Source organism: Schistocerca gregaria, chromosome 7, assembly GCF_023897955.1.
Source record: "Schistocerca gregaria isolate iqSchGreg1 chromosome 7, iqSchGreg1.2, whole genome shotgun sequence".
Classification (NCBI taxonomy): Eukaryota; Metazoa; Arthropoda; class Insecta; order Orthoptera; family Acrididae; genus Schistocerca; species Schistocerca gregaria.
The window spans coordinates 279,745,520-279,766,932 of NC_064926.1; the positions used below are offsets into that span (position 1 = coordinate 279,745,520).

A 21,413-nucleotide genomic window follows, 5' to 3' on the forward strand; every position below is an offset into this window, starting at 1 on the left:
TTGGAAAAGACTTTTACATTCGGAAAAATATTGCTTCCTTGGAGTAATTTTTATAATTTCAGGAAAGGACTACAGTGTACGTGAAGTTAATACGGTCATTTAAAAATGGAATAAGAGAATATTACGAAGCGAGCCAGACGCGAAATTTTATTTGCGTTCCAAGGTGCAGCACTCTCACTGCTGCTTCGGCGTTTGGGATCCCCACCAGTTGGGATTAAGGACAGTCACAGAAGCAATTCGGAGGAAGATAGCGTTTTTTTCCGAAACATTGCCAGAAAAGCTTAGAGAAAGACAACTGGTAACTGCCTGAAGGACCAGCCACCTGCTCAACGTACATTCTGCAAAAGAATCACAAAGACCAGATTATATGACATGAATGTTTGTACGGGAACATATATATATATATTTTCCCATGCTCAGTTTGCAAGTGAAACAGGAAAGGGAATGTCTGGCTGTAATCGAAGGTATCCTCCACGGTGCACCGTCTGTTAGCCTAAGGAATACGTATGTAGTCGCAGATACACTGAAGAGCCAAAGAAACTGGTATAACTGCCTAATATCGTGTAGGCCCACGCAAACAGCCAGACGTGCCGCAACACGACGTTTCATGGACTCGACTAATGTCTGCAGTAGTTCTAGACGGAACTGATACAATGAATGCTGTAGGACTGTCGATAAACTCGTAAGAGTACGAGGGGGTGGAGATCTCTTCTGAACAGCAATTTGCAAGGCATCTAATATATGGCTTAGGAGGCCAGCGGACGTGTTTAAGCTCATAAAGTGTCCATGGAGTCACACGGTAGCAATTTCGTAAGTGTGGGATGTCACATTGTCCTGCTCGAATGGCCAAGTCCGTCGGAATGCACAATGGACATGAATGGATGCAGGTGATCAGACAGGTTGCTTACGTACGTGTCACCTGTCACAGTCATATATAGACTATCAGGGGTCCCGTATCACTCCAACTGCACACGCCGCACACCAATGCTGAGCCTCCATCAGCTTGAACAGTTCCTTGCTGGCAAGCAGGGTCCATGGATTCATGAGGTTATCTCCATACCCGTACACATCCATCCGCTCGACACAAGTTGACACGACACTCGTCCGACCAGGCAACATGGTTCCAGTCATCAACAGTCCCATTTCGGTGCTGACGGGCACAGCCGAGGCGTGAACATTTCCATCGTGCAGTCATCAAGTGTACATGAGTGTGCCTTCGCTCCGATAGGCCATATCGGTGATATTTCGCAAGCTGATTTTATTGATGGCCCAGCTTTGAAATCTGCAGTAATTTGTGAAAGGGTTGGACTTCTGTCACGTTGAACGATTATTTTCAGTCTTCGGTGGACCCATTATTGCAGGGTCCTTCTTCCTGCCGCAGCGATGTCTGGGATTTCATGTTTTACCCGATTATTGATATTTGCGGTACATTCGCGAAATGGTCGTACGGGAAAATCCCCGATTCCGTCGCTAACTCGGAGAAGCTGTCCCATCGCTCGTGCGCCGACTATAATTTCGCCTTGTAGCTCACTTAAATCCTGACAACCTGCCATTGCAGCAACAGTAACCGACCTACCAACTACATCAGACACTTGTTGTCTTACATACACTATGTGATCAAAAGTATCCGAACTCCCCCAAAAACATATGTTTCTCATATTATGTGCAGTGTGCTGCCACCTAGTGCCAGGTACTCCATATCAGCGACCTCAGTAGTCATTAGACATCTTGATAGAGCAGAATGGGGCGCTCCGCGAAACTCACGGACTTCGAAGCTGTTCAGGTGCTTGGGCGTAACTTATGTGATACGTCTGTACGCGAGATTTCCACAGTCCTAAACATCCCTAGGTCCAATGTTTGCGTTGCGATAATGAAGTGGAAACGTGAAGGGACACGTACAGCACAAAAGCGTGCAGGTCGACCTCGTCTGCTGACTAACACAGGCCGCCGACATTTAAAGAGAGTTGTAATGTGTAATACGCAAACATCTCTCCAGACCATCACACAGGAATTCCAAACTGTTAACTGTGACAGTTACGCGGGAGGCGAGAAACATGGTCCAGCGGCTAGTCATAAGCCACACATCTCGCCAGTAAATGCCAACCGACGCCTTGCTTGGTTTAAGAAGCGCAAAGACTGGACGATTGAAAAAACGTGGTTTGGTGTTACGAACCACGCACAGTACACATTGTGGTGATCCGACGAAAGGGTGTGAGTAAGACGAATTTCCAGTGAACTTCATTTCCCAGCGTGTGTAGTGCCAAAACTAAAATTCGGATGCGGTGGTGTTTTGCAGTGGTCGTGTTTTTCAAGGAGGGGGCTTGCACTCCTTGTTGTTTTGCATGGAACTATTACAGCAGAGCCCTACCGTGATGTTTTAAGCACCTTCTTGCATCCCACTGTTGATGAGCATTTTGGTAATGGCGATTGCATCTTTCAGCACATTCGTTCACCTTTTCATGACGTACAGCCTGTGGCGGAGTGGTCACACAACAATAACATCCCTGTAATGGACTGGTTTGTACAGAGTCCTGACCTGAATCTTACGGAACCTCTTCGGGATTTTTTGGAACGCCGACTGCTTGCTCGGCCTCACCGATCGACATCGATATCTCTCCTCAGTGCAGCACGCCGTGGAGATTAGGCTGCCATTCCTCAAGAAATCTTCCAGCTCATTATTGAACGCATGCCTGCGAAAGTGGAAGCTGTCATCAATACTACGGGTGGGCGAACATCAGTTTGAATTCCACCATTACCGATGGAGGGCGTCACGAACTTGTAAGTCATTTTCAGCCAGGTGTCCTCACACTGACATAGTGTAGTCGCTGTCTACACTGTCTACTGTCTACCAAGCTTCCATCACATATGCCATAGTATCTAAAAGTATACAGTCAAGATGAATAAGCAACTGGGAAATGTGTGATAGTAAATTTGTGATAGCTTGTTACTCATTGTTCCTCCGAATTAGGATGCAGTCGGGAAGATCAGTTTTCACTAATGTCTGTGTGTATCTAACGAAAATCCAAGACCATATGGCGATCGAGTAAATACTGCTTCCGATCGCCATACAATAACACGCCTCTCGGGTCGCTTAAAGTAAATAAGGACCTTATAGGCCGGTAACGTGAGAGTAACTTTATGCCCAGAAGAGCGGAATCGCTAAAGGTGAGACATCGTCAATTGGAATGAGGTTTATGGCTTTGCGTGGTTGGGGTTTAATATCCCGCCGAGTACGAAATAGCTATAGACGGATCAGTGACATGACGAGAGCATATCCTGAAAATGAGCTAGAAGTAGTGTTTAGAACTCACCTCTCTCTTCGCCTGGAGATGTAGGATCCTCGGAGCCTGAAATCTGAGTGGTGACGAGGTCGAAATAGTGGCCACGATGCTGCATCAGCACATCATGAGAGCCTTGCTCCACCACCCGTCCATCGTGGATCACAACTATCTTGTCAGCGTTGCGGATCGTTGACAGCCGGTGAGCCACGATGATCGTCGTCTGGCCCACGCTCGCCTACCAAAGAAACATACGATCACCTTCAGTAAGAGTTTCACTTTCGCCGCCATTTTCCAATTCGTTGAACTTCTTGAGACCTGTCCCGAATGTCACATCTCTTCCTTATTGGAGCAAAACAGCTTATTTATGAATAATAAGCATGTTCTCTATCAACAGTCTCATAAAAGGATGCAGTAATTACCATACTTATTGTCGATCAGTCTTCGAGAACGACACCTTTTTTTTTGCTATATGCGGAAAATTAAATCCGATAGCAAATCAGAAAATTTCGAATAAAAACTGATTTATATCCTTAATTTTTAGGGAGAAGTCAGGAGGGTGACAATCTACAAGGAAAAAGGAACTCCTTTTCAATTTCAGGTATACGGAATCTGGTTTATAGAGGGAATCTACTGAGAAATTGCTTGCATACATAAACCGATAGAGAAGCGGTAACGTCCGGTGGTCATGCAACACACCTATCCTACAAGTAATGTGTTTACGGTCATAATGGGCGAAGGCTACTAGGAAAGATAATGTAGTCTATGCTTACTTACGATAGTCTACAGAGTCCCGATGTCCCGATAGAGCCGGCACGGTAGCTCAGCGTTTTCGGCCAGAGGGTTAGCTGCCCTCTGTAATAAAAAAACTGAACGGGTGTCTTGGGACATTCGAACAAAAGAAGAAAAAAAGAAGGCTGGGTCGAAGATTTTATCCGGCCAGGGACTGGGTGTTGTGTTGTCTTCATCGTTATTTTATCACCGTAAGGAGCGCAGGTCGCCCAATGTGGCGTCGAATGATGTATAAGACCTGCACCCCGGCGGCCGGACCTGCGCCGTAAGTGGCCTCCCGGCCAATGACGCCAAACGCTCGCTCCATTTTTCATAGTGTACAGTAGTTCCACAGCTCTACCCTTAAGTAGATCAGTTTCTTCACAACTACGAAAGAATATTCCACTGTTTCCAACGCTCGCAGCCTGTTTTCTACAGCACTTAGGCAGCCAAATCTTTTCCACCTTTGCATCGCAGTGATATCTCAAATTTCAGTCACTTTTTTTGTTACAATTGTTAACATTACACCCATAGAGTGGACGTTCTGGCATTGGTTACGCAGGTGCGAAGTGATTTTCTTTACAGATCACTCAATAAATGAAAAAAAGCGAAAGCGATAACGCTCAAGAAATGTAACAGTTAGCGACGTACAAAAAACGGTTGCCTAAGAGTTCGTCAGCGACGTCGTGCGCACAACAGATTCGCGTTCACTTCTGCGCGCTGCTTATTGCCCCCCCCCCCCCCCTCCCACCTGCGGACCAGGAGTCGAAGTGGCTGGGAACTCACCCTGTCGAGCGCTGCCTGCACCTTGGCCTCGCTGCTGGTGTCCAGCGCAGAGGTGGCCTCGTCCAGCAGCAGGATCCTGGGCCGGCGCACGAGGGCTCGCGCGATGGCGATGCGCTGCTTCTGGCCGCCAGACAGCTGCGCGCCGCGCTCGCCCACCAGCGTGTCGTAGCCCTGCGCACACCGCAGCGGCCGTCACTCAGAGGTGGGCAAAATAGAGGCTTCAGGGAAGGTCGAGAACTCCGTTGTCGGGCACCAAGAGGGATCGAATACCTACCCGAGATCACAGAACTTCAAAAGTACAGCAGAACACATTTCCAATAACTAGCTTTCACATTTGCTCCCTTTCACGCAGGGAAATTTGGAATAAAATCGGCCAGCTAAGGAAAAGCTTGATAACAGAGACAATTTTCAGTGCTGGAACTTTATTTATTTCGGTATTAGCAAAACAAAGCATGAAGAACATATATGATCGATACTGACTTATTTTTTATCGTTTAAATTGTGTTCGACAACAGCCTTGCCGCAGTGGATACACCGGTTCGTCAGATCACCGAAGTTAAGCGCTGTCGGGCGTGGCCGGGGCTTGGATGGGGGACCATCCGGCCAGCCATGAGCTGTTGCCATTTTTCTGGGTACACTCAGCCTCGTGATGCCAACTGAGGAGCTACTCGACCGAATAGTAGCGGCTCCAGTGAAAGAAAACCATCATGATGACCGGGAGAGCGGTGGGCTGATCACATGCCCCTCCTATCAGCTTCCTCTCCTGAGGGTGACACGGCGGTCGGATGGTACCGATAGTGCACTTGTGGCCTGAGGACGGAGTGCTTTTTGCTTTAAATTATATTTGATACAACTCAGCACTGTGCAATTGTTGTACCCCATACTTTGGGGTAAAAGTCGCTGTTCCGCGGGACACTAATGGCAGCGTTATATTTTCCGCCTGAGGCATGGTTTTAAAGGTACTTAGAAGTAATGGTTGTATTTACTTCAGTGTCTGTGTTTCCCTATTATTCACTTACCTTTCAGGTAATGTATAAATTTCGTCGTTCAGCTACAACAATTTGGCCCCTAGCAATCATTATAAACTGCCAGTATAAGAGGGTCACCACGTGAGACCCCTAAATGTGTGTACCTACTTCACACCTGGCGGTCTATGAGGAGCAAAGGTAGAGGTATATCTTGGACCACGGGAAACTAGAGAAGCATGGGCTGCAGCTTTCTGGTAGCATGAAGCCACAGGTGGATTTAAGTAATATGTTTTAAAATGAATTACCAAATAAAGTGGTGTTATTGGAGGCCAATGGAAACCATTTACTGAATTGGATGAAGGAGGTTCGACGTCTGGTAAGACATACAGGAATAGTTAATAGTATGTGGAATGTGATACAGAGGTAGTAAATTGCAAGCAAGACCAGGATTTTAAAACCTTGAATACACAGTGTCGAACTTCTGGTCAAGCTACTGCAGGGGGTGCAGTCATATCGAATTGGGAGATGCCACGACTTTTAATCCGGTTTACTTCATTAAATTCACACGATGTGGACCACGGATGAAAAAACTAGCTAAAGGAAAGAAAAGACTCGACTATAATTGGACCACCGTTTACCGATAGTTTGTTTCCCGTTAAGTACCGCGGGTAGTGTGGTGTCTTTTTCTATACCCAATCGTAATTTGGCTCGTACTCTAATTGGTCGAGGACGTTGCGTAACGAGACTGAACAAATTACGACAATCTACATCGTCTCCAATGTATCTGTGTGGTATGAAGAAATTGTTGTGTCAGAGCGATAGTAGTTTTAAAGTCTTTCGAGAGCGCTACGGTTGGAGCTTGTACCTGCGGCAGCTTGGAGATGAAAGCATGAGCGTTGGCCATCTTGGCGGCATTTACGATATCTTCCTTGGTGCATCCATCCCGGCCGTAGCGGATGTTCTCCTCGACCGTGGTCTGGAAGAGCACCGGCTCCTGCCCCACCACCCCGATCTGCGAGCGCAGCCATCCCACGTTGAGGCTCCGGATGTCGTGGCCGTCTAGTTCTACCTGTGTGGGATACCAAAACATCATCAGCAAACATCACACTACACCACCGTCGACCCAGAAAAAGCATGTGCAGTTGGCAAGAACATTGCACTCGAGTAGCATGGTCGTGTGTGGTCACAAACGACTACGCTATCTGATCATCACTATTTGGTCAGTAGTGGACGTTAAACAGCTAGGGCTCATACAAAAAGGTGCCTGAATGTATGTGGAGGAATAACAGTCCATTTTCTTCAACAGCTGAAACCAGAGAAATCGCGATGTTTCACGCTGGGATCTGGAGTGAGATAACGTTCTAACACATCCCAAAGATGCTACATTCGATTCAGTTCGAGACTTCGGACAGACCAGATTACTGACAAAATACGTTATTTTAGGGCAGGACGAAATGCCATGTTGGTACAGACAAACATCCTCTTGTTGCTGTTCCTCTACTGTGCAGAGTACACAGTGATGTAAGATTGTGCTCATATCATCCCGAATTTAGCGTTTTCTTAGACGCAATGAGGGTACCACACTCAACAAACAAGAAAGACACCCGTACGATATCACTACCTTGTCCGTATTTCGTTGTTGGCTCTGAGCGCTATGGGACTTAATTTCTGAGGTCATCAGTCCCCCAGAACGTAAAACTACTTAAACCTAACTAACCGAAGGAGATCACACACATCCATGCACAAGGCAGGATTCGAACCTGTGACCGTAGCTGTCGCGCGGTTAAAGACTGTATCGCCCAGAAACACTCGGCCACTTCGGCCGGCTCGGTAGGTATTCTCTAATCTTAAACCCTTTCTTCGGACTGCCAAAGGGCAGAGCACGATTCGTCGCTCCAAATCACTGGTTTCCAGTCATCTACTGTCTAGTGGCGTCGGTCTTTTCACAACCTCAATCGGATCTTATTAATGACAACATAGATGTGAGGAGGAGCTTGACCATTTTACTCTATTCGTTTTAACACTCTGATTGATGAGCAGCACTCAGGAAGGGTGTTTGGATATTTTAATTTTACTACTGCTTCTAGTGACCCGTCACCAACAGTGTAAGCGAACAGTACTGGATATCTTTGCCTGTTTAACACCACTACGTTAGATCATTGGAAACATTCTTGTCAGTGCTTGCGACCAGCGAAGATCGTATAACAAGAGATAATTTTGATGTTACAAGCCTATTGAGACCTACCACATTATCGTATAACAACGCCAGCTTAGAATGTTTGCCAAGTATTTCTTAGTAAGAGGTATTTGGGAAAAATATCCCGCGCTGTACACGTAAAACTCCTTTATTCCATTAGATTACAACCGGTTTCGACCATGTTGATGGTTATCGAGTGCAAAACGCAGATCACTCTCTGTCAGCCTACAACTGAAGGAACTGAATCCTACAATTTATTGTAGGCTGTATTTCATTCTGCTCTAATTTTTTGGATTACATCCGGTTTAGACCGTGTTGATGGTTATAGAGTGTAAAACACAGGTTGCTCTCTGTTAGCCTAAACAACTGAAGGAACTAAATCAAACAATTTATTATAGGATATATTTCATTCTGAAATGTAATGTATGTTGCAAAGAGATACCGTGGCAAATTAAATCTCTGTGGTGTGCTGGGATCCGAAGGAGTGCACTTGCCTTCCTAGTATAACGCCCTAACCTTATGATTTATCATGACCCGAGATACAGTTTGAAACTATCAGGAAGTCAGTATTTGTGGCGGAATAAACCTTTGGAGAAATGCCCTAACCTTGATACGAGATATAGTTTTAAACTATCAGTAAGTCATATTTGTGACGGAATAAAAATTTGGAGAAATGATGAGCCACTCATTCCGTTTTCTGCGGCAAAATTTCTTCGTAGATACAGTGATTTCATGCTATGAGAGCATGGGAACCACATTGTCAGTGGCAGAGAATATTCACACTCAAATTCTTCACATTAAAAAATTCAGGTTGAGTATGATGCAATCGCAAAACTCGAAAAATATTGGTGGAAAGACTTGAATTTTTAACTCAATGTTACATTCGAGTACACGTGTGTTTTCATGTAGTGAATGGTATGAAGTACATAGACTGCCGGAAAATAAATTATTACAACTGGAAAGACGACGTCGATTTTGATCTGAGGACTACATATGCCTCCTGAAGCACAGCACGTGTGTCGATAATGCTTGCAACAGATGGCGAGGTGGCATAGCTACCAGAGTTCCATCTGAGCCTACCCTTTAACAGGGAATGCCCACCGTCAGAAGGCGTAGTGTGGTGCATACATGTGAAGGAAGTAGGCAACCATGCCACAAAGATACACTTGTGCTTCCTACAAAGAAAAAGGGGTGAAATTGTGTCCTTCTGAGTGGCGGGATGGTCCTTTCGGAGAACTGCCATACAAGCTGGACGTGCTGTGTCTGGTGTGTAACGATGGTGCTATCAGTGGTTACGCGAACATTCTCACACATCTCGACGACTTTCGGGACGTCCAAGTAGCACAGACATCGGCCAGGATCGTAGTATTGTAATGGCTTGTGAAGCCAGACGTGTCAGCACGAACTGTCACGAATCGCTTATTAGCGGTGGGACTGCGGGCACACACACACCTGTAGACTGTCTTCCTGTCGACGCACACGGCTAGACTGGTGCCCTCAGAGGATCACATGGAAGACGATGAAAGCAGATTCTGTCTCCACGCAAGTGATGCTCATTTGCGAGTACGACGCAGACTTAGTGAGCAATCTCTCGTAGACTGCATTCGTCCAAGACAGAACTGCCTTATGGCCCGAGGCGCGATAAGCTACAACTCTTCTCCTTTGGTACTTCTGGAGAGGACGCTAATGAGCGCTCAGTACGTGCAGAATATTGTTAAATGCATTCTTTGGTTATTATTGCTACAGGAAGGTCATATGTTTTTCCAACAGGATAATTTTCGCCCACAGACTGATCGTGAACCTTAACGTGCTCTGCAAGACATACAGAACTTCCCTCGTCAGCACAATGTACGAAGTAGTCTCGAACGAACACATGTTGGATATGACGGAAAGATACGTGACTTTTGCGACTCATGAATGAACAACTCTCATAGAATTACGTGAAGAGGCCAAGCTGGCGTGTCATAATTTATCCCAGGACAGTATTCGCCACCTGTACAGTCGACTGGATGCAACAGACAGCGCCTATATTGCTGCCCGTAGGTGTTATACGGCATTGTGCTGTTGATATATAAATGAAATCATTTTATATGCTCCATAAGCGCTCTTGAGACAATAAATATTGAATGAACACGAAGCCTCTAGAAGCATGCACTATTTTTTCCGGCAGTGTATTTATAATATACAAGGAGGATAAAATATTAACTAATATCTCATGTTCGTTTGCTGAAAACTTCAGGTCCAAAAATTTTCTTTTGACACAACACTGCATGCAAATACGGGAATCTTTCTATATGCCTATTTTTATTACATATTAACAAATGTTTAATATATAAATGGGAAATTTTGTTACCAAAACTCAAGAAAAATTATTGATAGAAGTACCACAAATTACCACACGCTATTCTGATGAACCTTCAAACGCACGTATTCCATACACTATGCTGACAACCGTCATGGGATAGCGATTTTCACATACGCAGGTAGCTGTAATATCTCGTACGCCCGGTATAAAAGGACAGTGAATTCGCGAAGCTGTCAATTGTACTCAGGTGATATATACGAAAAGATATACGTCACGGTTAGGGTCGCACGACGGGTATGGAGAGAAACTTAACGCAGAATGGTGGTTCGTCTTATAACATGGGACACTCCATCTCGGAAATCGTTAGGGAATTCACCATTTCGACATCTTCAGTGTCAAGGGTATACCAAGAATTCCAAATTTCTCACCTCATATAACGTAGTGGTCGACGGCAATCACTTGACTCCGGGCAGAGGCGATTGTGTACGGTTGTCAGTGATAACAGACAAAAAGCACTGCGTGAAATAACGACAAAAATCAGTATGGGATGCCCGACACTGCGGCGACATTTGGCGTTAATGGACTATGATGGTAGACGACCGACGCGAGTACCTTTGTTAACAGCACGAACCCGCCTGCTGGACACGTGATCACACTGGGTAGACCCTAGACGACTGGGAAACCATGCTCCCCTCATGATTCCCAATTTCAGTTGGTAAGAGCGGATGGTAGGACTCGAGTGTGGCGCACACCTAACGAACCCACGGAACCAAGTTTCCAACAAGACACTGTGCAAGCTGGTGTTCGCTCTGTAATGGTGTGGGCTGTGTTTACATGAAATAGAGTGGACTCTCTGGTGCAACTGAACCGATTATTTGTTGGAAATGGTTATGTTCGGCTACTTATTCCTGAACAACGATGAAAATCTTTTGGTTAACAATCCACCAAGTCACCATCCCACAATTGTTCGAGATTAGCTCGAAGAACATTCTGAACAATTCTAAAGAATAGTTTGGCCACCCAGATTGCCCGACATGAATCCCATTGAACATTTATGGGACATAATCGAGATATGGTTTCTTACACAAAATGCTGCACCGGCAACGGTATCGGAAATATGTACAGCTTTATAGGCAGCATTGCTGTCTAGGGAAAGTCCAACGATCTATTGAATCCATGCCAAGTCGAATTCCTACCCTACGCTAGGCAAAATAAGGCCAGACACGATCTTAGGAGATATTCCATGACTTTTACCACATTAATGAACGTTTAAAATACAGATACATATATTAGTGTGTACTAAATATACTCTGAATCACCAAAGAAACTGGTATCGGCATGAGTATTCGAACACAGGTATCTGCAAACAGGCAAAATACGACAATTCGGTCGGCAACACCTATATAAGACAACAAGGGTCAGGCGTAGTTGTTAGATCGGTCACTGCTGCTACAGTGGCAGATTATAAAGATTTAAGTGAGTTTAAACGTGGTGTTATTGTGGACACAGCTTCTACGAACGACCATTTCAGGAGTGTATCGTGAATATCAAGAAACCGGTAAAACATCTAATCTTCAACATCGCTGCGGCCGGAAAAAAATCCTGCAAGACAGTGATCAACGACCACTGAAGAGAATCGTTCATCGTGGCAGAAGTTAACATTTCCGCAATTTGCTGCAGATTTCAATACTTCCCCAACAGTAAGTGTCAGCGTGTCAACCATACAACGAAACGTCATCGATATGGCCTTTCCGAGACGATGTCGCATTTGTGTACCTTTGATTACTGCACGCCAGAAAGCTTGACGCCTCGACTGGAGTCGTCAACACCGACATTGGATGTTGATGATTGGAAACATGTTGCCTAGTCGGAAGAGTCTCGTTTCAAATTGTATCGACCGGATGGATGTGTACGGGTATGCAGACAACACCATGCATCCATGGACGCTGCATGTCAACAGCGGAGTGTTCAAGCTGGTGAAAGCTCTGTAATGCTCAGGGGTGTGTGCAGTTGCAGTGATATGGGACCGCTGGTAAGTCGAGATACGACTCTGACAGGTGACACGTACGTAAGCATCCTATCCGATCACTTGCATCCATTCGTGTCCAATGTGCATTCTGATGGACTTGCGCAATTTCAGCAGGACAAGACGACACACCACACGTCCAACTCTTGAGAGTTCAAACACTTTCGGTGGCCACCAAACTCTTGAGACAAGAACATTATTGAGAATATGTGAGATGCGATGCAACGTGTTGCTCAGAAGAGATCTTCACCCCCTCGTACTCTTACGGATTTATGGACAGCCCTGCAGGATTCATGGTGTCAGTTCCCTCCAGCACTACTTCAGATACTAGTCGAGTCCACTCCACGTCGCGTTGCGACACCTCTCCTTGCTCGCGGGAGGTCTACACAATATTAGACCCATGCACTAGTTTCTTTCGCTCTTCAGTGTATAAAGGGGAATATCATTAACAAATTTCTACGAAATATTTTGACAGCTTTCTTTCAAATTTTACAGGATAGTGTAATTATAATTCAGAAGGACGTTAGGCTATATATATTTTTGATATGTACAGTGTCTAAATATATGTGTGATATACAGAGGGAACCACTGTTACTAAAAGTCTCAAGAAATTACTTGATCGATTTATTTAAAATTTGTACACGTTTTTAAAAGCTAGGACGAATGGAAACATTGTCATCAAAATTTTCGAAAAATTTTTGATCGACATTTATTTCTAGTTTTAAAGGATGAGACGGAGCTGCACAGAGAGGTGGGAGGAATTACAGAAAGGGAACGGAGAGGAGGAGACGGAAAGCGAGAGGGGGCGAGAGGAGATGGAGAGAGACGGAAGAGAAAGTGATGAACAGACGAGTAAGAGGTGGACATGGACAGAGAGAGGCCAGAGAAGGAGAGTAAAACCTATATCCAATGCCCTTGCATCTTATAAAGGTCTGTTGTCTTTTCTTTCTTCGGGATTTAACCAGACTGAGCCATAGCAGCGCATCGCAGGGAGCATTTAGTTATTTACACTTTCTGTCGCATAATGAATAAAGCAACTCAGAACAATATAATTTCAGCAATAGATCACTTTTCTTTTTCAGAGCTGTAGATACTTACCGCTCCATCTAGAGGGTCGTAGAAACGTTGTATAAGCTGTATGCAAGTAGACTTTCCACAGCCTGAACTACCGACCAGAGCTACCGTCTCACCGCCTTTGATGCTAAGGTTCAGCCCTTTCAAAATCTGAAAGAACAGTGTTAAGGTAAGGAAGAATATTAGATGAATATTTGCTAAACTATAGTCATGAATATTTATAAAATGAAACATTCAGTGTAAACAAGGTAATATGTACTATCCTGTACGTTCGGACACATCTTAATGTACTAACAGAGTGTGTGGAATGTAATAACCTTCACACCCTTGCGGGATGGATACTCGAAGTGGACATTCCGGAAATTGATGGATCCTTCTATTTTCTCCGGCCGCTTGCCCTCTTCGGACATGCTGTCAATGAGAGACTCGCGGTCGATAACGGAGTATACCTTAGCGGCCGCACCTCTGGCTATAGAGAAGGCCTCGATGAATGGCGAAGCCATCCCTAACGACATAGAGCCTGTCATCACGCCCATGAATACCTGTAGTGACAGAAAAGGAATTATTAGAACATGACACGGAAGAAGCCACATATAGTAAAGTCAAACTGTAAGAAACAATACATCACAGAAATATGAAACAGACGTACAAGATAGCTGTAGATGATGCTGTTAGAGTTTTAACTCAACGAAGAAGCTAAGGTAAGATAAAAATAACTGCCCCAAATCCTCGAAGGATAATTTTCAGCCTTACTGGACGATGAAATTCCTTCTATGATCAAATATTGGGCTCCATTTTACAGTAATCGTTGTTTCTCGATGTATCTAACAGGCGTTTCTCCGAATATCTCTTTCCTATGCTGTACTACGTCGAAGCAAGTCCCTTGAGTGAATTAAGGTATTTTGAACCAATTAAATGAACCACGGATTCCTTTTGACATAAGATTTCTGGCAGCTGATTGAGTGTCGTTGACTGTCTTGTTGCACGTTTCTACTGTGAAGAATCCCGACCGCTGCATAAGCTTTTTTCTGAATATGGTAGAAATTCCATGACACAGGCCAGTACAAAAACTTAATAATTAATTCTACATCCGTCACATTCAGTTAGGGATATGAAAAACGTTTGTCAGGTTGAAAAACTCTTGCCATAGATATGCTGTTGAACCTTTGGAGCAGTAAGTTTATGTGACTGACAAAATACACATCTTCTATTTACTGAACTTGTGCTATTTCGCCGCGCGGGATTAGCCGAGCGGTCTGGGCGCTGCAGTCATGGACTGTGCGGCTGGTCCCGCAGGAGGTTCGAGTCCTCCCTCGAGAATGGGTGTGTGTGTTAGTCCTTAGGATAATTTAGATTAAGTAGTGTGTAAGCTTAGGGACTGATGACCTTAGCAGTTAAGTCCCATAAGATTTCACACCCATTTTTAAATTTTGTGCTATTTCTTTCCCCGCTCCAAGGGGTAGAGCAGGCTGACACCCGGCCTATCATAGAGTCACTGTTCCTTAAAAGCCCAGTTGGGAATAAACAGCAGACGATTATCATTGTCTAAAATTACTCTACAACCAAAGCAAATCTATCAAAAACATTATTTCAAGGAAGTACGACAGGAACTATGTGTAGAGATTCTAAAAATTGATCATAATATCATCGTTTTAATCACAGCTGTCCAGATATTAGGAGACCTGCGTAGAAGTTTCCACCTGTCACCGCATACAGTCTCTCTCCTTTCTTCTTGAACTTAGCATTCGTATCACGACACAATAAAGAGAGCAATCGTTCCCGTAAGAACATACTACTTTCAGTAGCGTTTTTTGGGATTATCTTCCCCAATAAGTCAGTCAGTATCATTTTAAAGGATTGAAAACATAGCTAATGATCTTGCGCCAAAAAACAGAAATATTGTCAGGTTTTTTTCCTAACACACGACTTACTCCGTTACTACTAAGTATCATCCGTTCCCATTAGATATTTCTCATTTCCATATGTATAAATTAGAGCCGTATGGCCGGTTGTCCTTCGCTTTGATCCAAATACATTTGAATATATAAATTTTGGGCACCAGTAAAAACATTTTCATTGTCTACTGATTACTATTATCAGTAGAAGTACTGTAATTATGTTATGATTTTAAATACGTTGTTCGTAGCATAAAAATAACATTTAGTCCTATATCGATCGTTACATACGGGATTTATGACTTTTTCATAAGTAAGCAACACAGTGATTGCTTTTCGAATTATTGAATTTCAAAATTCGCATAAAATTTACCAACTTTTTTTTTTTTTTAGAGTTAGAATGTGAAACCATTACGATTATTGGTCATGCTATACACTTCAGTTTACAAGTTAAAAGAAGTCTTCATTAGAGAAGAATTTGTATCTGTGATAGATTTAATTCGATTTCACTTTTTCGATATGTTTTTTATCAAGTGTCATGTGGGATTGTGTTTTTTCCAAATTTGATTATCGTAATGCGAATGTGCAGAGATATTCAAAAGTGAGTGTACACATTTCATGGATTTAATTGTATGCACCAAAGCAACCTACGCACAACAGAACATCCTTCATTGGTGCGGGCACATATCCACCAACCCACGCACAGCAAAATATCCCACAAACGCTGACCCACAACCCGAAGCGCGGCCTTCAAATGAGATATGTGGGCACCCAGTGATGGGCCACCAACCTACCCACAGCAAATTATCCCTCAATGGTGCGGGCACATATCAACCAACCCACGCACGGAAAAATATCCCTAAAACGCTGACCCACAACAGAAAGCAACGACATGAAGGGATCCAAAATTCGGCTCAAATACCTACCGTAGATATACCCAAGCCATGTTAAAAATTATGTCCGCGTAGACGAAGACAGTGAAATGCTCAACGTCTTACGACTCTTATTGTTAGCTCTATACATCTCATTCTGCACAGTTTCATAGTTATTTTCAATTCACCGATGTAGTTATGTTACATTCTGAGTTGCGACAGCATACACGAGCTACCTGGCACGGCACAGGTGCAGAGGATTAACATGCGGTGATCTGGTGGGTTATGCAGCTGGTCCTTCGCGGCCTGTCCACTTATCGAAATAAGCCACTTTGAGATAGTCACTTGCCTATCGACTGACATGTACTGGTGCACCGTCAACAAAACAGCATCAGTTGATATGCAGGCGAACACGACTCGTCAAAAGCCTGTATTGGCCCATGATGTAACGCCTGCTACCAGCTCGGAAATAAAGCAGTTCCAGGCAAAAGTTTATTTAACATTTTACTCTTATTTTGATCCATACGTTACAACCAAAGTGCCTACAGTTACGTCAGAATTATCATGTATAATATGTTGTACATTAGATAGATGAGAGCTGTTTCATTTCAAAAACAAAGTTGAATGCGTCAGAAACAATCTCACTTCGTACGAAAATACAGTATGTTTATATGTAGACAAGCATTTTGATGTGGCATATCTGCAAAGTTCTAAATTTTATTTCAGGACTATATAAAATATCTATTATTGCTATTTCGATACTTGGAGATTTCTAACTGTAAAAATGTTAACAGTTTGTAAAACCAGATGTTATGATAAATTTTAATTTGACAATACAACCTCTAGAATAATATAACTTCTGGAAACCGGGCTGAGATAAGCTACAGCTCTAAGGACGTGGCATATTGTTGTTAGTTGACATCGAATTTATTTTGAGCGAGGCACATCATTGTTTTGTCTTTCCAGAATTGAATCCCAAGGAGAGGTAAGTGTAATCATATAATTCGTTACGGACAATTTAAAAGAAAGATGAGTCAACATGTGAAATTTAAAAAATTGTGTCTTTACTTATAATGAAAATCCGAGGACCTATACATGTACAACCCGAAGACTCCTGTCGTATTTATTTGAAGTTAAGAAGAGTAATCCGTTCTATTAATTAGAAAAATAATAGCTCTCAGTCCATGAATTTTAACAGCACTTTCACATCTGTGGAATAAACGTAACCTACAAAAACGCATGACATATATAAAATAACATTACAAGATGAGGAACCACGGTTAGTAAACTGGCAAGCACTGTTATCCCTCATGTCGTTACGATTTACATAATTCATGTCTCAAGTCATTATTTAACTCCTACTACTACTGCTCATTATATTATAATTAATACCATCATTTAAGTAAAGTGTGATAGAATTGATTTGCATGCATAAAACCCTGTTCCGATGTAAGATTGTGCCTGATAGTCTTCTTGTAATCAGGCTAAATACTTTAATAAATCACTCAATAAAACAATTAAAATAAGTTTTCATAAATGCTATAAATTGAAATGAATATTTTATAACAATTAATGTTATGAATAATTAAGGATATATGCAAAGAGATATTTTGCATAGCAGAAGCAAGAACAGCATTATGATCTTCTAATAAAAATTTACTTACTCGCTTGTGCTCCAAACTGTGTGGAAGCTGATTTGAGGAACGTGTCCAAATATGTTGTCTCGGGGGCACTTTTCATGTATGGCTGCAGTATGAAGTGAACCGACAGAGTGTTGCTTGTCAGTTCGTTGTAGGTTTTTAATGAGTTGGCGCTAGAAGTAGCTACATAAAACTATCCCGCATGACACTGAGTTGTTTCCGTGAATTTATGTTTTGAGAAACTGTCATAGAGCTTGTACTCGGCTAGACATCTGAAAGTGTTCATTAAAACAGCTACTTTGCGAAGAGAAGTTTCAGGTAGGGTACGACACGTAGCTCAATACAAAGCGTTTGTTTTGTGGGACAGTGTCTCACGAAGTAAAAACATTGGTTTTGGACTGATAATTTCACTGTGTAATTAGAGAATGAAACCATAATAGCAGCAAAAGCGTCAGTGGAATGCCTAGTTAGCAATGTTGTACGCCCTCTGTAACGTCCACGCATTTACGAACTCTCTCACGCCATTCTTTTTTTTGATGCAGGCAGACAATTTAGATGCTCCGCAACTTGGTAAATATACATAGGCCATTGGACCCTCTATCTAGCCATATACTTCGTGATCACCGATGTTTATAAAAATTCGTTGTTACTAAGACATGTAACTTGAATGTTGTAGTACTCACTGTGATCATGGTTGCAGCATCATAGATCTGGCCCTCCGTTTTGTCCATATCCCTGATGATAAGAGTTACACCGTACCAGAAAGCCAGTGCGTAGCTAGCGTAGATGAAGAACCAGAGGATGCCGAACGCGAGCCCAGTAAATAAATTCCGTTTCACGTTCAGGTTTTTGGCTGACAGAAGATTCTTCTCATACCTGTCACAAATCGGAGAGACGACAGCTATTAGGTATTACACTTGTTTGGAAATTTGTAGTAAGGACTGTGTGACCAAACAGCTGAGGTCTTCGTCCCTAGGCTTCCACACAACTCAATTTATCTTAAACTAATTTTTAATTAAGGTCAAGACACACACCCCCATGCCCGAGGGAAGGGTCGAACCTCCGACGGAGATAGGAGCGCAATCCGTGACAACGTGACATCAGACCGCATGGCTACCCCTCGCGGCAAACGACTTGCATCCGGGAGTCAAGGACGACAGACGAAAATACTAATAACGTGCAAAGTGTAAGTAATCTGCGCATAGCTTATAACTTCATGTAAAAGAGTTGGTGCAGTTAACCAGCACATCCCGGTTAGTCCCCGAAAAGCGTCAGTTTGGGAGAACAGAGGAGAGACATCGTTCACTTGATTCAAATGGCTCTGAGCACTATGGGCCCTAACACCTATGGTCATCAGTCTCCTAGAACTTAGAACTACTTAAACCTAACTAACCTAAGGACATTACACAATACCCAGTCATCACGAGGCAGAGAAAATCCCTGACCCCGCCGGGAATCGAACCCAGGAACCCGGGCGCGAGATGCGAGAACGCTACCGCACGACCACTAGCTGCGGACTCATCGTTCACTTGAGCTGTTAAGTCTGGTCTTCGAAATCTTAAATATAGGTTGAGCGCACAGGCACACGAGTAGCTTAACCTCACAACTTCAGTAGCTCACAGGAAGTGCCAACAGTTTATAATCACACTCTGCAGATTTCTTTGTCTTGGAGTGCCGCAGTCATTTATTCCTTGTGATTGAATAAGCCCCTAAGTTTGCTATTAGTTCTGGAAGGTAACATAATTGTAATTTTATATATATATATAATCACACTCTGCAGATTTATTTGTCTTGGAGTGCCGCAGTCATTTATTCCTTGTGATTGAATAAGCCCCTAAGTTTGCTATTAGTTCTGGAAGGTAACATAATTGTAATTATCCTAATAAGGAAACTTTCTCCCTTTGCTGGACTAATTCCTAGCCCAGTCTTCTTATTGGGTGGTGGTCTTCAGTAACATGCTGATCCAGAATCTTGTCCAATGTCATCCATCCACATCCTACTACGTCGTAGCTCGGTTTTTTCATATCTCTTGGAACCCAGCATTGAACTTCATTTGTACATCTCGTACCCTCTAAGCAAGCTAGATGTCCAGCCCATCTTCATTTTATGTTCATGGCCATAATAATTGCGTCTTTCATTCCGGTTTGTTCCTATATTCCCAGTAATTACCGCATATCGTCTCCAACAGTTGGTTGAGCTTCGCTCAGTTTTTGAATGGTTTAACGTACTGAAAATCCATGTAATAATCTCATATGTCTAACTTCGTCATAACTGTTGTAGAAAACCGCCAGTTCCAAGTGTCTGTTTTCAAAGTAAATGCTTTAAATTGGATAATTTTCAGTCACTGGTCATGTTCATGCAACGGTAAATGCTGAGAGATGAATATTAGTTCTTTAACATCTTATCCTAGCAGACAAAGACGTATAATTTATAAAAATGGATGTATGTATGTGAGTATATATGTACGTAAATCCAACATCTTCTCCAAAACCACGCTACCGAATTCATCAAACTTGGAACAACCATCACTTACTGCCTGGAAATCATCACTGTGACGGTAAAAACTAACCTACGTTTCAAAGTGGTCATATGGAGAAGGGAACTGTATGAGTGGAAAAGAAGTGTAGCCCACGACGCGCTAACACACTTACTTTAGTCACCCAGTTTTTGAGAATGGCAGCACGTAAGTTCGAACATACTTTACACATAATTTCAAATCCTTAAGCAACATCTTCTCCCCGATAACCCCCACTAAATGATGAAAGGACGAGAGTTCATCGCTTACGACATTCTCGCTGTCTATTCAGTAAAACTGCCGCGTGAAGTACGACGCTTTAATTTTTTAAATCTTTACTACTAACTTTATTCGCTACACATTTTTCAGATATTATTCACATATACCACCCAATGTAGCAGGAAAATTACATCATTTGTCGACACACAGTTCAGAAGGTGCGGTCCGCAGCTCGTGGTAGCGTTCTTGCTTCCCGTGCCAGGGTTCCCGGGTTCGATTACCGGCGTGGTCAGGGATTTTCTCTGCCTCGTGATGACTGGGTGTTGTGTCATGTCCTTAGGTTAGTTAGGGTTAAGTAGTTCTATGTTCTAGGGGACTGATGACCCTAGATGTTAAGTCCCATAGTGCTCAGAGCCATTTTTTTCAGAAGGTACGATGTCATAAACACCGCAATGCTTGAGCAACTGATGCAAGATGCAGGACGTTTAATTTACTACTCCTCTGTACTAACTCTATTCACAAAAGATTTAGCGAACACTATCCATATACGCCGCTGAATGTACCATAGAAGCCGGGCGTGGTGGTCTACCGGTTCTAGACGCTCAGTCCGGAACCGCACGACTGTTACGGTCGCAGGTTCGAATCCCGCCTCGGGCATGGATGTGTGTGATGTCCTTAGGTTAGTTAGGTTTAAGTAGTTCTAAGTTCTAGGGTACTGATGACCACAGGTGTTAAGTCCCATAGTGAACAGAGCCATTTGAACCATTTTTTTGTACCATAAAATATATCACTCTACGACAAATGGTTCAGTACACATAACGTCATAAACAACGACAAGCGTGAAGAACTACCACGTCATAGATAATG

At 43.2% G+C, this 21,413-nt stretch overlaps 1 protein-coding gene across 6 annotated transcripts in view; it reads right to left on the reverse strand.

The window, feature by feature from the left end:
- Nucleotides 1-21,413, reverse strand: part of LOC126282052 (ATP-dependent translocase ABCB1-like) — a 150,111-nt gene that overhangs the window by 62,919 nt on the left and 65,779 nt on the right. For all 6 annotated transcript variants that reach the window (XM_049981483.1, XM_049981487.1, XM_049981486.1 and 3 more), the window contains 6 exons: nt 18,496-18,688; nt 13,723-13,947; nt 13,430-13,555; nt 6,669-6,872; nt 4,836-5,006; nt 3,312-3,516 (listed from right to left, as the gene is read on the reverse strand). In XM_049981483.1, coding sequence (XP_049837440.1) covers nt 3,312-3,516; nt 4,836-5,006; nt 6,669-6,872; nt 13,430-13,555; nt 13,723-13,947; nt 18,496-18,688 — 1,124 coding nt within the window. The remainder of the gene's footprint in view (nt 1-3,311; nt 3,517-4,835; nt 5,007-6,668; nt 6,873-13,429; nt 13,556-13,722; nt 13,948-18,495; nt 18,689-21,413) is intronic.